Source organism: Pongo abelii, chromosome 19 (genome assembly GCF_028885655.2).
Source record: "Pongo abelii isolate AG06213 chromosome 19, NHGRI_mPonAbe1-v2.0_pri, whole genome shotgun sequence".
In the NCBI taxonomy this organism is placed as follows: domain Eukaryota; kingdom Metazoa; phylum Chordata; class Mammalia; order Primates; family Hominidae; genus Pongo; species Pongo abelii.
In genome coordinates, this window is record NC_072004.2 from 70,293,110 (window position 1) to 70,306,327 (window position 13,218).

The 13,218-nt window shown below is 57.0% G+C and overlaps 2 protein-coding genes across 19 annotated transcripts in view; one reads left to right on the plus strand and one right to left on the minus strand.

Moving 5' to 3' along the window:
- Nucleotides 1-2,615: 2,615 nt before the first annotated feature.
- On the plus strand, nt 2,616-5,204 carry CSF3 (colony stimulating factor 3). Of its 2 annotated transcripts, none has more exons than XM_054546647.2 (5): nt 2,616-2,893; nt 3,023-3,228; nt 3,616-3,723; nt 3,872-4,018; nt 4,183-5,204. In XM_054546647.2, exons 1-5 carry the CDS (start codon nt 2,854-2,856, stop codon nt 4,345-4,347), a joined length of 666 nt encoding a protein of 221 aa, XP_054402622.1. In that variant the 5' UTR covers nt 2,616-2,853; the 3' UTR covers nt 4,348-5,204. The 2 variants fall into 2 exon arrangements, with proteins under 2 accessions (XP_054402622.1, XP_002827665.1); XM_002827619.4 differs by having other exon boundaries at nt 2,618-2,893; nt 3,074-3,228.
- A 1,288-nt stretch (nt 5,205-6,492) lies between these two features.
- MED24 (mediator complex subunit 24) overlaps nt 6,493-13,218 on the minus strand; it is a 35,168-nt gene continuing 28,442 nt past the window's right edge. For 8 of the 17 annotated variants that reach the window (XM_009251841.4, XM_009251838.4, XM_063718199.1 and 5 more), the window contains 7 exons: nt 10,659-10,923; nt 10,023-10,204; nt 9,772-9,862; nt 9,333-9,432; nt 7,652-7,732; nt 7,164-7,312; nt 6,493-7,024 (listed from right to left, as the gene is read on the minus strand). In XM_009251841.4, the coding sequence (XP_009250116.1) occupies nt 6,908-7,024; nt 7,164-7,312; nt 7,652-7,732; nt 9,333-9,432; nt 9,772-9,862; nt 10,023-10,204; nt 10,659-10,923 (985 nt within the window). In that variant the 3' untranslated portion in view covers nt 6,493-6,907. Of the gene's footprint in view, nt 7,025-7,163; nt 7,390-7,651; nt 7,733-7,906; nt 7,999-8,545; nt 8,744-9,332; nt 9,433-9,771; nt 9,863-10,022; nt 10,205-10,658; nt 10,924-13,218 lie in introns of those variants that run through there. The other 9 variants (XM_054546359.2, XM_054546358.2, XM_063718198.1 and 6 more) reach the window with 5 other exon arrangements.

Below are 13,218 nucleotides of genomic sequence, written 5' to 3' on the forward strand. Positions count from 1 at the left end.
CTGTAACACTCACCGCGAAGGTCCGCAGCTTCACTCCTGAGCCAGTGAGACCACGAACTCACCAGAAGGAAGAAACTCCAGGTGCACCACCTTAAGAGCTGTAACGCTCACTATGAGGGTCTATGGCTTCCTTGAAGTCAGTGAGACCAAGAACCCACCAATTCCCGACAGAAGCCCAGGATTTTGAGATCAGCTTTGGCAACATGCTGAAACCCCTTCTCCACAAAAAAAAGTTACAAACATTAGCCGAGCGTGGTGGTCCGTGCCTGTGGTCCCAGTTACTCGGGAGGCTAAAGTGGGAGGATCGCTTGAGCTTGGGAGGTGGAGACTGCAGTGAGCTGTGATTGTACCACAGCACTCTACGCTAAGGGATAGAGTGAGACCTTGTTTCTCCCACAAAAAAATTGACAAAAGTGTAATAAAAGGTGCCTCACATGGCCAGCCACATTGGCTCATTCCTGTAATCCCAGCACTTTGGGAGGCTGAGGCGGGCAGATCACCTAAGGTCAGGAGTTTGAGACCAGCTTGACCAACATGGAGAAAGCCCATCTTTCCTAAAAATACAAGATTAGCGGGCGGCGGTGGTGGTGGTGGTGGAGCATGCTTGTAATCCCAGCTACTCAGGAGGCTGAGGCAGGAGAATCGCTTGAATCCAGGAGGCAGAGGTTGCAGTGAGCCGAGATCGTGCATTGCACTCCAGCCTGGGCAACAAGAGCCAAACTCTTGTCTTAAAGTGCCTGACATATAAGAGGTATGCAGTGCAATAGTTGCCAGGCAACATGTTTAAGAACGTGGAGGTCCTGCCTTCCATGATCCTGTTAAAAACCCATCGTCAAGGCCAGGTGCAGTGGCTCATGCCTGTAATCCCAGCACTTTGGGAGGCCGAGGCAGGTGGATCACCTGAGGTCAGGAGTTTGAGACCAGCCTGACCACCAACATGGTGAAATCCCACCTCTACTAAAAATACAAAATTAGATGAGCTTGGTGTTGCATGCCTGTAATCCCAACTACTTGGGAGGCTGAGGCAGGAAAATCACTAGAACCAGGGAGGCGGAGGTTGTAGTGAGCCGAGATCGTGCTGTTGCACTCCAGCCTGAGCAACGAGCGAAACTCCATCTCAAAAAAACAACAAAAACCCACCCTCTACTCCGAGGGAGCTGGGCACAGAGCTGGGCCCCATCAGTGCAAGGTGCTGAGCCACGGAGCCAAGGCGGAGCTGCACGACCGGGGACCAGATAACAGTGTGTGAGATCAGACGTCCCTGCCATTGGTGACCACCAGGGGGCCCCCAAGCACCAGAGATGGCCCCACCCAGTCACCACGTCCGCTTCTCATCCAGAGATGTCTATTTCTTGGCACACTGGGGTAAATTAGGACAGAAGGTGACAGTCTTGGGTGTGGTCAGTCAGACTGCCCCAGGCAGGCCCTGTGGCCTGTAGAAGACGTTCAGGCCTAGGCTGGGCACGGTGGCTCACACCTGTAATCCCAACACTTTGGGAGGCTGAGGCGGGTGGATCACGAGGTCAGGAGATCGTGACCATCCTGGCTGACACGGTGAAACCCCGTCTCTACTAAAAATGCAAAAAATTGGCCGGGCATGGTGGCGGGCACCTGTAGTTCCAGCTACTCGGGAGGCTGAGGCAAGAGAATGGCGTGAACCTGGGAGGTGGAGTTTGCAGTGAGCCGAGATCGCGCCACTGCACTGCAGCCTGGGCGACAGAGCAAGACTCCGTCTGGGAAAAAAAAAAAAAAGAAAACGTTCAGGCCTGAGCCAGAGGCCCAGGCTGTAATTCTGTCACTTACCATGACCTTGGGCAAGGCACTTCCTTCCCTGGCCCAGTTCACGGGGTTGTAATCGACTCCAAGGTCCCTTCCAGCATTAACACTGCATGGTTCTAAGATGAGAAGATGGGGCAGTTTCCCCTCTCTCACCCCAGCCCGTGTCCACTTCAAGGTGAATGGCCAGGGAAGTCACGTGTCCCAATCCCCCAGTTCCAAAGCCCTTGGGGACCCTACTGTCAGGGTCGTGCACGAGGAGGTGAAGGTCAGGTGAGCCAATCACCTCGAAGGGTCTTGCCTCATTCGGGACAGACATCCGGTTTCCTCTAGGCTCTACCGGGATTCTAGGGGCTTAGCCGAATGAGTCATGGGGGGCGGGGGGGTTTCTGGGGGAGTTCCCAGCTAATCAACTTGGGACAGAACAGCCTGGAACTTTCGATGGTGCCTATCCAAGTGTGGGGTGGGCACAGCAGCTAAGACCCAATGTGATTATCTCAGGTAGGGGCTCAGGAGTTCTCCCAGACAGGCAGCCTCCGGAGAGTTTGGGGGTAGGAATGGGGGCAACCAGCTTCTTTCTTTCTCTCTTAGAATTTGGGGGCTTGGGGGACAGGCTTGAGAATCCCAAAGGAGAGGGGCAAAGGACACTGCCCCCGCAAGTCTGCCAGAGCAGAGAGGGAGACCCCGACTCAGCTGCCACTTCCCCATAGGCTGCTGCCGCCTCCAGGCGTCTATCAGCGGCTCAGCCTTTGTTCAGCTGTTCTGTTCAAACACCCTGGGGCCATTCAGGCCTGGGTGGGGCAGCGGGAGGAAGGGAGTTTGAGGGGGGCAAGGCGACGTCAAAGGAGGATCAGAGATTCCACAATTTCACAAAACTTTCGCAAACAGCTTTTTGTTCCAACCCCCCTGCATTGTCTTGGACACCAAATTTGCATAAATCCTGGGAAGTTATTACTAAGCCTTAGTCGTGGCCCCAGGTAATTTCCTCCCGGGCCTCCATGGGATTATGTATAAAGGCCCCCCTAGAGCTGGGCCCCAAAACAGCCCGGAGCCTGCAGCCCAGCCCCACCCAGACCCATGGCTGGACCTGCCGCCCAGAGCCCCATGAAGCTGATGGGTGAGTGTCTTGGCCCAGGATGGGAGAGCCGCCTGCCCTGCCTGGCATGGGAGGGAGGCTGGTGTGACAGAGGGGCTGGGGATCCCCGTTCTGGGAATGGGGATTAAAGGCACCCAGTGTCCCCAACAGGGCCTCAGGTGGTAGGGAACAGCATGTCTCCTGAGCCCGCTCTGTCCCCAGCCCTGCAGCTGCTGCTGTGGCACAGCGCACTCTGGACAGTGCAGGAAGCCACCCCCCTGGGCCCTGCCAGCTCCCTGCCCCAGAGCTTCCTGCTCAAGTGCTTAGAGCAAGTGAGGAAGATCCAGGGCGATGGCGCGGCACTCCAGGAGAAGCTGGTGAGTGAGGCGGGCGAGAGGGCTGTGGAGGGAAGCCCGGTGGGGAGAGCTAAGGGGGATGGAACTGCAGGGCCGACATCCTCAGGAAGGGACATGGGAGAATATTAGGAGCAGTGGAGCTGGGGAAGGCTGGGAAGGGACTTGGGGAGGAGGACCTTGGTGGGGACAGTGCTTGGGAGGGCTGGCTGGGATGGGAGTGGAGGCATCACATTCAGGAGAAAGGGCAAGGGCCCCTGTGAGATCAGAGAGTGGGGGTGCAGGGCAGAGAGGAACTGAACAGCCTGGCAGGACATGGAGGGAGGGGAAAGACCAGAGAGTCGGGGAGGACCCGGGAAGGAGCGGCGACCCGGCCACAGCGAGTCTCACTCAGCATCCTTCCATCCCCAGTGTGCCACCTACAAGCTGTGCCACCCCGAGGAGCTGGTGCTGCTCGGACACTCTCTGGGCATCCCCTGGGCTCCCCTGAGCAGCTGCCCCAGCCAGGCCCTGCAGCTGGTGAGTTTCAGGAAAGGATAAGGCTGATGAGGAGGGGGAAGGAGAGGAGGGACACCCATGGGCTCCCCCAGGTCTCCAGGTTCCAAGCTGGGGGCCTGACGTGAGTATCTCAGGCAGCACCCCCTAACTCTTCCGCTCTGTCTCACAGACAGGCTGCTTGAGCCAACTCCATAGCGGCCTCTTCCTCTACCAGGGGCTCCTGCAGGCCCTGGAAGGGATCTCCCCTGAGTTGGGCCCCACCTTGGACACACTGCAGCTGGACGTCGCCGACTTTGCCACCACCATCTGGCAGCAGGTGAGCCTTGTTGGGCAGGGTGGCCAAGGTCATGCTGACATTCTGGGCACCGCAGCCGGGCCTGTGTACGGGCCCTGTCCATGCTGTCGGCCCCCAGAATTTCCTCATTTGTAATAACGCCCACTCAGAAGGGCCCAACCACTGATCACAGCTTTCTCCCACAGATGGAAGAACTGGGAATGGCCCCTGCCCTGCAGCCCACCCAGGGTGCCATGCCAGCCTTTGCCTCTGCCTTCCAGCGCCGGGCCGGAGGCATCCTGGTTGCCTCCCATCTGCAGAGCTTCCTGGAGCTGGCGTACCGCGTTCTACGCCACCTTGCCCAGCCCTGAGCCAAGCCCTCCCCATCCCATGTATTTATGTCTATTTAATATTTATGCCTATTTAAGCCTCATATTTAAAGACAAGGAAGAGCAGAACGGAGCCCCAGGCCTCTGTGTCCTTCCCTGCATTTCTGAGTTTCATTCTCCTGCCTGTAGCAGTGAGAAAAAGCTCCTGTCCTCCCATCCCCTGGACTGGGAGGTAGATAGGTAAATACCAAGTATTTATTACTGTGAGTGCTCCCCAGCCCCGGCTCTGCAGTGGGCACTGGGATGAGCCGCTGTGAGCCCCTGGTCCCGAGGGTCCCCACCTGGGACCCTTGAGAGTATCAGGTCTCCCATGTGGGAGACAAGAAATCCCTGTTTAATATTTAAACAGCAGTGTTCCCCATCTGGGTCCTTGCACCCCTCACTCTGGCCTCAGCCGACTGCACAGCGGCCCCTGCATCCCCTTGGCTGCATCCCCTTGGCTGGACAAGCAGAGGCAGCCAGAGCTGGGAGGCGTGGCCCTGGGGTCCCACAAATTTGCTGGGGAATCTCATTTTTCTTCTTAAGACTTTCGGGACATGGTTTGACTCCCGAACATCACCGACGTGTCTCCTGTTTTTCTGGGTGCCCTCGGGACACCTGCCCTGCCCCCACAAGGGTCAGGACTGTGACTCATTTTAGAGCCGGGCAGGTGCCTGGACATTTGCCTTGCTGGACGGGGACTGGGGATGTGGGAGGGAGCAGACAGGAGGAATCATGTCAAGCGTGTCTGTGAAAGGAAGCTCGACTATCACCCTCCACCTCTTCGCCCCCCACTCACCAGTGTCCCCTCTGCTGTTGCGTTGTAACTCAACTTCAGGATAATAAAGTGTTTGCCTCCAGTCATGTCCCTCCTCTTTCTTGAGTCCAGCTGGTGCCTGGCCAGGGGCTGGGGAGGTGGCTGAAGGGTGGGAGAGGCCAGAGGGAGGTCGGAGAGGAGGACCGGGGAGGAGGTCCGGGGAGGAGGAGGAAGGTTCTCAAGTTCTTCGGATATTCATTCCATTAGCACATATTTATCTGAGCACCTACTCTGTGCAGACGCTGGGCTAAGTCCTGGGGACACAGCAGGGAACAAGGCAGACATGGAATCTGCACTCGAGTAGCCACAGCCTGGCAGGGAAGACAGAGGCACAGGGACCACGGGAACCCAGAAAGGATAGGGCATGGGGTCTGGGTGGGCTTAACAGGCCAGACACAGCCAGACAAGATGAAGCCAGAGAGTGCTGAGCATCTGCACCAGGCTTGTCATTTACCATCTTCCATAAACTTGAGCCCATCTATCAAGTTGCCCACAAAGTGGAAGCCAAGTTCAAAGTGACCACTGGAGTCAGAGCTTCTCTCCTCAGACTCGGTCTCTGCACTCGCCCCAGCTGGTCACTTCCTGCTTGTGGCAGCCCTGGGCTGAAGAGCGCTAAGCTCACAGCACAGGAGGGTGGGGAGCTGTGGCAAGTAGGGGGGCCAGCGACCACACCACAGGTGTGAGGCCTGCCTGCAGCCAAAGACTCCTGTGTGGCTTTGGGGTACCCCCACCAGTCCCCAGTCCACTATCTGCCCAAGCCTTCTCCTCCTCAGCTCCTCAGTCCCTCCCACCTCCCCGGCCCGTGGCTCCTCGGAAAGCAGGGTCAGAAGTGCCCACTGCCAGCTCAGAGTCATCCATCTAGGGGCTCAGAGATGTATGAAGCAGGCAAGGAAGGGTTAAAGAAAGTTCCCGCCCCTCATCCCCCCGCCTCCCATCCCCCAGTCCTTTTTTGGAGGCAACAGATCAAATCCCAGGCTAGTCAGAGTGTGGGTGGGGTTGGACCAGGTTCGGGAGACAACAGAGCAGGCCACCCTGCCCCAGCACTGTGGGGCCCTGAGCCAAAGCCTCTGCCCTTTCAGGGTACAGCTGGCTTTGGGGGAGGGGGCAGCAGGCCGGCCAACTTGGCTTCAAGGAAGGGAAGCTGCTTTCCCCTGGCCCTTCCCCAGCTGAGCAAGCCCACATAGGACCCTGAACCCTGCCATCTCTGCACCTCTTCCTCCTCCTCCTCACCACTGGAGTGAGCCTTCCCCGGCCACAGCACAGGGAGTCCAGGGAGAGGACACTATGCCCTGCCCTGGGTGGCACCAACACCAACAGCACACACAGTCACAAAGGGACCCACGAGGAGCTTTATTTACACATGAACAAAGGGAGATATCCCTCACATATTACCAAATATATATATATATATGTATATACACACACACACTCTGCATCTAGAAAGTTCCTCAGAGGTAAGACTACTCCTGGGCTGGGGCGGGCGCACACAGGGGTGACCACTGGGTTTGTGGTCCAGGCTGCTCACACTCCTCAGGTGCCAGCAGATGGAGAGGAAATTTCGAAAGAAGAAACCGGGAGACATCCTGGAGGTCAGGAGTCAGGAGCGGGGAACTGGAAGCCGCCAGAGGCTCTTGCACCATGTGGAGCGGATGTGAGCCACGATGCCTCATCTTTCCTCACTGCTTCCCTTGGAGGCGCCTGGGGCTGCACCAGTCCCCAGCCCCCACTGCAGCCATGCCAAGCCCCTCAGAGTGCAGCAATGGCTTTAGCAGCCACCTGGCGGCCCAGGGGCAGGCTGAGGTCTGTGATGGCCAGAACCACCTTAGGGCTGGACATGGCTGACACCTTCACCAGTTCCGACACCTGCCACGGACAGACAGATGCTGCTTGCGGGACGGCTGCTGGCGGGTGTGCTGTCCCAGGGGGAAGGAGGCCCCTCCCTGCTCTAAGGGCTGCCCCGAGGCCCCAGCACCAGCAGGAGAGCCGGGAAGGTGGTACTCACGGTGGTGAAGGGCATGAACTGCAGGACACTGCCACGGCCGCCCTGCTCCAGGCAGTCCACACACTCCTCCATGAACCACTGCACGAACTGGGTGTGGGGGCCAGCGGTGCGAGACCCCAGGATGGAGGAGATGAGCAGGAACAGATTGGCTGTGGAGAGTGGGGGTAGAGTGACAGGAGGGAGTTCCATGAGAGAGGGTGAGGTCACACTCTGGGAGAAGGTGGGACTGAAAAGGGAAAAGAAACACATGCTGAGCATGTCCCCAAAATGGGGTGTCAGAGAGAGAAAACATAAAAGGCAATTGGGGAGGGGAGGAGGGGGAACTAGACAGGAGCCTGGGGGCCAGGACAGCCAACAATGAGGGGCATGGAGAGGAATGGGAGGGGCGCCGCAAGGCCCCTTCCAGCTGACAAGGTCTCCCAGCCTCCATGAGAAGAGGGACTCATCCACCTTAGCCCCAGGTTCAGCAGCAGGGGTGGGGAACTCACCCAGGACTCGGTTCAGAGGGTCCCGCATGTTCACCGTGTGGAGCTGAGAGGCTGAGAGGGAGCTGCTCATGGATCGGTCTGCTGTGGGACAGAGCAGACAGAGCGCTGGGAAAGAGCCTGCCGAGTGCAAAAGTGGTGCTCCCCGGGGATGCCCCCACCCGACCTTCACCCATCGGAGGTAACTGGTACATGGAGAGCCCAGAGAAGACCTTGAGATCAAGAGCACAAAGGGAGGCCAGGTACGGTGGCTCACACCTGTAATCCCAGCATTTTGGGAGGCCGAGGCAGGAGGATCGCTTGAGTCCAGGAGTTTGAGACCAGCCTTGGCAACTAGCGAGACCTCATCTCTACAAAAAATACAAAAACTAGCTGGGCGTGGTGCCAAAGCCTGTAGTCCCAGCTCCTTGGGAGGCTGAGGCAGACTGCTTGAGCCTAGGAGAACAAGGCTGCAGTGAGCCGAGATGGTGCCACTGCACTCCAGCCTGAGTAACAGAGCAAAACCCTGTCTCAAAAAAACAGGCTGGGCGTGGTGGCTCACGCCTGTAATCCCAGCACTTTGGGAGGCCAAGGCGGATGGATCATCTGAGTTCAGGAGTTCGAGACCAGCCTGACCAATATGGTGAAACCCTGTCTCTACTAAAAATACAAAAATTAGCCAGGCATTGTGGCAGGCGCCTGTAGTCCCAGCAACTCAGGAGGCTGAGACAGGAAAATTGCTTAAACCCAGGAGGCGGAGGCTGCAGAGAGCCGAGATCGCACCACTGCACTCCAGCCTGGACAACAGAGGGAGACTCCAACTCAAAAAAACAAACAAACAAAACAAAACAAAACAAAAAAAGGGCACAGGGGGCCTCAGATACAGAGATCCCAACGGAATGAGAGAGAAAAACTAACGTGTGGCGAACACACGGGGCCAGGGGCCGATCTTGGTACTTCCTAAGTTGCTTACTCCTCACAACACCCCATTTACAGATGAGGAGACCCAGACGGGGGCTGGCTCAGTCGCTAGCTAAAGGTCACAGCGCTTGTAGCTGGCAGACCTAGCATCTTTCTTCTGATCAAGTTATAGTTGGTCCCCTAGTTCCTAAAAGGCTTCAGAGAAAAGTTCAGGCTCAGGAGAAATCTCTGGAAACAGGAAAAATGCCACAGAAGGAGCCCTTGGCAGTAAGTCTGGCAGGGAGGAAAGGACAGTGAAAAGGATGACCTCCAGGGAAGTGGTGGCGGGGAGGGGTGTGCTCTTTAGGCAGGAAGGTGGGGAGTGGCCCCATGCCCCAACCCAGGCCTCTCCGGGCATGCTTTGGGGGAAGGAAGGAAGGAAGGAAGGTCAGAGCTGGTGAGTCAATGGCACAGGCTGTGCCTGAGTCGGTGAACTCACTCACTTGGGCAGCTTGTCATCCCCTCAACCCTGGGGAAGGGAGGGGGCAGGAGGGCTGCAGGGGAACAACTGTGGGCTGGGCTGGACCTGGGCAGAGGAGCTTCAACCCTCAGGGAGTGAGAACAGCAACCTCTTCTCCAGGGGCAGGACACAGAGCACCCCCTTGGGGGTTAGAACAGCAGGTCCCTGCCACACCCTCTCTGACCAGCTGCAAAGATGCCTGCAGCTGGGGCAGCGGCAGAGTGGCAGCATCGGGGAGTGAATTCCTAGGAAAGGGAGTGGCGCGCCGCCAGGCCACACACTCACTGGGGCTCGAAAGGATGTTGGCATCGTCCTCATTGGAGCTCAGCAGTCGCATCAACTTCGAAGGCTGCACATCGTCCAGGGGGAAGAGGCTGATATAATCCTAGAGGGTGTGATAGTCACTGTTATACATCCCTAAACCCCCCAGTTTCCAGCTGTCAGGGAAAAGAGCTTGAGCTCCAATTTGAGTGAGGTCAGCATGGCCAGCAGGGCCTCAGCCCCTCTCTGCTCAACCCCTCCCACAATCTGACAGGCCCCTTGTGCCCATGGGCAGGCTGGGGCCACACAAATCACCCATGCAGATTCCTGACCAATCATGCCCGGGCACGGCTGCCCCAAGGGCAGGGGCCACATCTGCTTCCCTTTGCCTGGGGAATCCTCAGGAAATGCTGAGCAAACCGGTGAACAAGTGAAGCCGGCGAGGGCAGCTGGGGGGGCCTACCTCAATGTCTTCCCGGTGTCTCTTCTTCTGGCGGGTGGACGCCTGTCCCTTGTGGGAGGAGTAGGAACTGAGGGCACACCACACGGCCAGCCTGGCAAAGGGTTCCAGAAAAAGGGGTACAGTGAGAGGCGCCCCAGGAGCTTTGTGTGTCTGACTGGGCTCCCCAAAGCCCAGTCTCCCAGGGTGGCACCAGGCGAGGGGTGCCTGAACCTGGGTGGCTGGAGCAGGGCAAGCTCTGAAGAGAATCTTACTTGGCAAGAGCAGTGCCTGGGGGGTCCATGAGGCTGTGCCACTTGGAGGAGTCAGTGAGCAGGCCAGGCAGGATGTGGCCCAGCAGGACCAGGGTCACTTGCTGCATGTCCAGGCAGAAGATGGAGTAGAGCAGCTCCACCGCCCGCAGCGTGTGCTCCTTCCGCGTCTCCTTCAGCAGCTCCTAGTGCGCAGGAAGGGCAGTTCAGGAGCTGGGGGCCCGGGATCTGGGGCTCTGATACCCTGCCACTCCAGCACTGGTGCGCAGGAAGGGGGGCAGTTTAGGAGCCAGGGGCCCGGGATCTGGGGCTCTGACACCCTGCCACTCCAGCACTGGTGCGCAGGAAGGGGGGCAGTTTAGGAGCCAGGGGCCCGGGATATGGGGCTCCTACCACCCTGCCGTTCCAGCATGGCTGTCCAGTAAGGCCCGCAGAGGGGGCCCCAGATGTTGCTCTGCCCCTCAGGCTGAATCCTAGTCTCTGGCCAGAGCTCCCCAAGGAGGCAACTCTGAGGCGAGGCATCCCGGGGAGGCCACCTGGCTCACGGCAGCCTCTCAGGGAAGCCTGGCAGACCAGGCCAGGTGTGGGGAGCCAGGGGACAGGACCCATGTTGGCCCACAGACACTCCAGCCCAAGTACCTTAATCAGGTTGTTGCAGAACCAGTAGACGCCGCCCATGTGCAGCAGGGTGTCAAAGATGTGGATGGAGCGGCTGTCCACCCAGCCCTTCTCCAGCACTTTGGCAAAGATGTCCGTCAGCACCTCCTTGATGGGCCGCTTGGGGGGCAGCAGGTTCCAGTAGGGCATCGTGTCCACCCCAGTGGAGGGAAACTTGATCTGCGTGGCCGTCTGCTGTAGCACGTCGGCACACATGCGCTCCAGGATCGAGTTCATGATCACCACCCTGGGGGAGGGTTGAGAGGACCTGAGGCTCAGGTGCCACTGTAGGGTGGGGAGGGAGAGGAGGGAACACCCATGCCAGACTTTCCCCTGGACTTGGGTTATGGAAATCTCCCTGAGGCATTAATCCAGTTTTGCTCTGGGGGAGGGTATACCCCGGGGCGACCTGCCCCCCCCTCCCCCCCACCCCGGCTCTGCTCCTGCCAGGTCTCTCACCTGCAGGACACAAAGCCTATAAATAGGGACTGGGGAGGGGCTTTCCTCCCCCTGGCCATTCCAGCCAGATATTCACATTTTCTTTTATTCTCCAACTTCCCCCATCCCCCAGGCCTGGGCCCTGCCAACCTGCCACATAAATAAACACAATCACTTCCCCCTAGGCTGAGTGCTTGGGGGTCCCCGCCCAGCCCTGGCCTCCTCCCAAAGTAAACTGTTCCTTCCAGGAGAGGCCCAAGGGCTGCCCCACAGGACTCTTCCCGGCCCCTGGTAGCTGGGCAGATAGAAGTGTATATCCAGGAATTTTCTCATGGAAATAGGCTTCGGAAGTGAATACAGACCTGGGTCAAGTGCTGACTGTTCCTGGAATGCAGGGTGGCTCTGGGAAAGTTGCTATGACTTTTAGAGCCACTTTTCCCACCTGCACAATGGAGCCACAGACTTCCCACTACCCCTTACCCAGATACGACTTAGGGTGCTTAGAATGGGTTACACCAGAGCAAAAGCTCCCTATTTGGTAGGGCGGGGCGGAGGGGAAGGTAGCGGAGAAATGAGAGAAGAAAGGAAAAAAGAAGGAGGCAAGGGGAAAACGAGATGTGCTTTTCCAGACCGTCCAAACCTCATTCAGCTCAGTGCTTCCCCTTCTCCCTATTAAGACATCCTCAGGCCCGGTGCGGTGGCTCATGCCTATAATCCCAGCACTTTGGGAGGCTGAGGTAGGAAGATCACCTGAAGTCAGGAGTTCGAGACCAGCCTGGCCAACATGGTGAAACCCCATCTCTACTAAAAATACAAAAATTAGCCGGGTGTGGTGGCGCATGCCTGTAATCCTGGCTACTCAGGAGGCTGAGGCAGGAGAATCTCTTGAACCCAGGAGGCGGAGGTTGCAGTGAGCCGAGATCGTGCCACAGCACTCCAGCCTGGGCGACCAAGCGAAACGCCGTCTCATAAATAAACAAACAAACAAATAAATAAATAAATAAATAAATAAAATAAAGACATCCTCAACATTGCCATAAAGACATGGCAACACCCAAAATGTATTGGCTGGTAAACACCCATGTTCACAGCATCACTATTTACTATAGCCCAAAGGTGGAAGCAACTGAAGTGTCCACTGACCGAGGAGGGATCAAGATGTGGTACAGCCACACAACAGAGGTTTTTTTTGTTTTTGTTTTGTTTTTTGAGACAGAGTCTCACTCTTTCACCCAGGCTGTAGTGCAGTGGCGCGATCTCGGCTCACTGCAACCTCCGCTTCCCGGGTTCAAGCAATTCTCCTGTTTCAGCCTCCCAAGTAGCTGGGATTGCAGGCGCCTGCCACCACTCCCTGCTCACTTTTGTATTTTTAGTAAAGCCAAGGTTTCACCATGTTGGTCAGGCTGGCCTTAAACTCCTGACCTCAAGTGAGCCACCCGCCTCAGCCTCCCAAAGTGCTAGGATTGCAGGCGTGAGCCACCACGCCCGGCCCACAACAGAGTATTATTCAGCCTTAAAAAGGAAGGAATTCCTGTCACGTGCTACTTCATGGATGAGCTTTGAGGACATCATGCTGAGTGAAGTCAGTCAGTCACAAAAAGGCAAGGATTGTATGATTCCAGTTAAATGAGGCATCTAAAAAGTAGTCAAATTCAGCAGGGCACGGTGGGTCACGCCTGTAATCCCAGGACTTTGGGAGTCCACGGTGGGAGGATCACTCGAGGCCAGGAGTTCAAGACCTGGCAATATAGTGAGACCCTGTCTCTACAAAGACTAGAAAAATTAGCCGGCTGTGGGCCTGCAGTCCCAGCTACTCGGGAGGCTGAGGAGAGAGGATCACTTGAGCCCAGGAGTTTGAGGTTGCAGTGAGACTCACTCTGATCTGGGCAAGAGTAAGACCCTGGGAAGCTGTTGTTCAGCGGGTATGGAGTTTCAGAGATGCAAGAAAGTTCTGGAGACCTGTTACACAACAGTGTGAATATACTTAACACTACTGAACAGTACACTTAAACATGGCTAAGATGGCAAATCTTATGTGTTTTTTACAATTAAAAAAAGCAAACAACTTATTGGTTGGGTGAATGAACTCAATGTAGCTGGTCAC

Excerpts from the sequence above, each read along its gene's own strand:
- CSF3 (XM_054546647.2), top strand. The coding sequence starts at position 2,854 with ATGGCTGGACCTGCCGCCCAGAGCCCCATGAAGCTGATGG. Across the intron at positions 3,229-3,615 it reads CGGCACTCCAGGAGAAGCTG|TGTGCCACCTACAAGCTGTG; the intron begins GTGAGTGAGGCG and ends TTCCATCCCCAG. Across the intron at positions 4,019-4,182 it reads CCACCACCATCTGGCAGCAG|ATGGAAGAACTGGGAATGGC; the intron begins GTGAGCCTTGTT and ends TTTCTCCCACAG.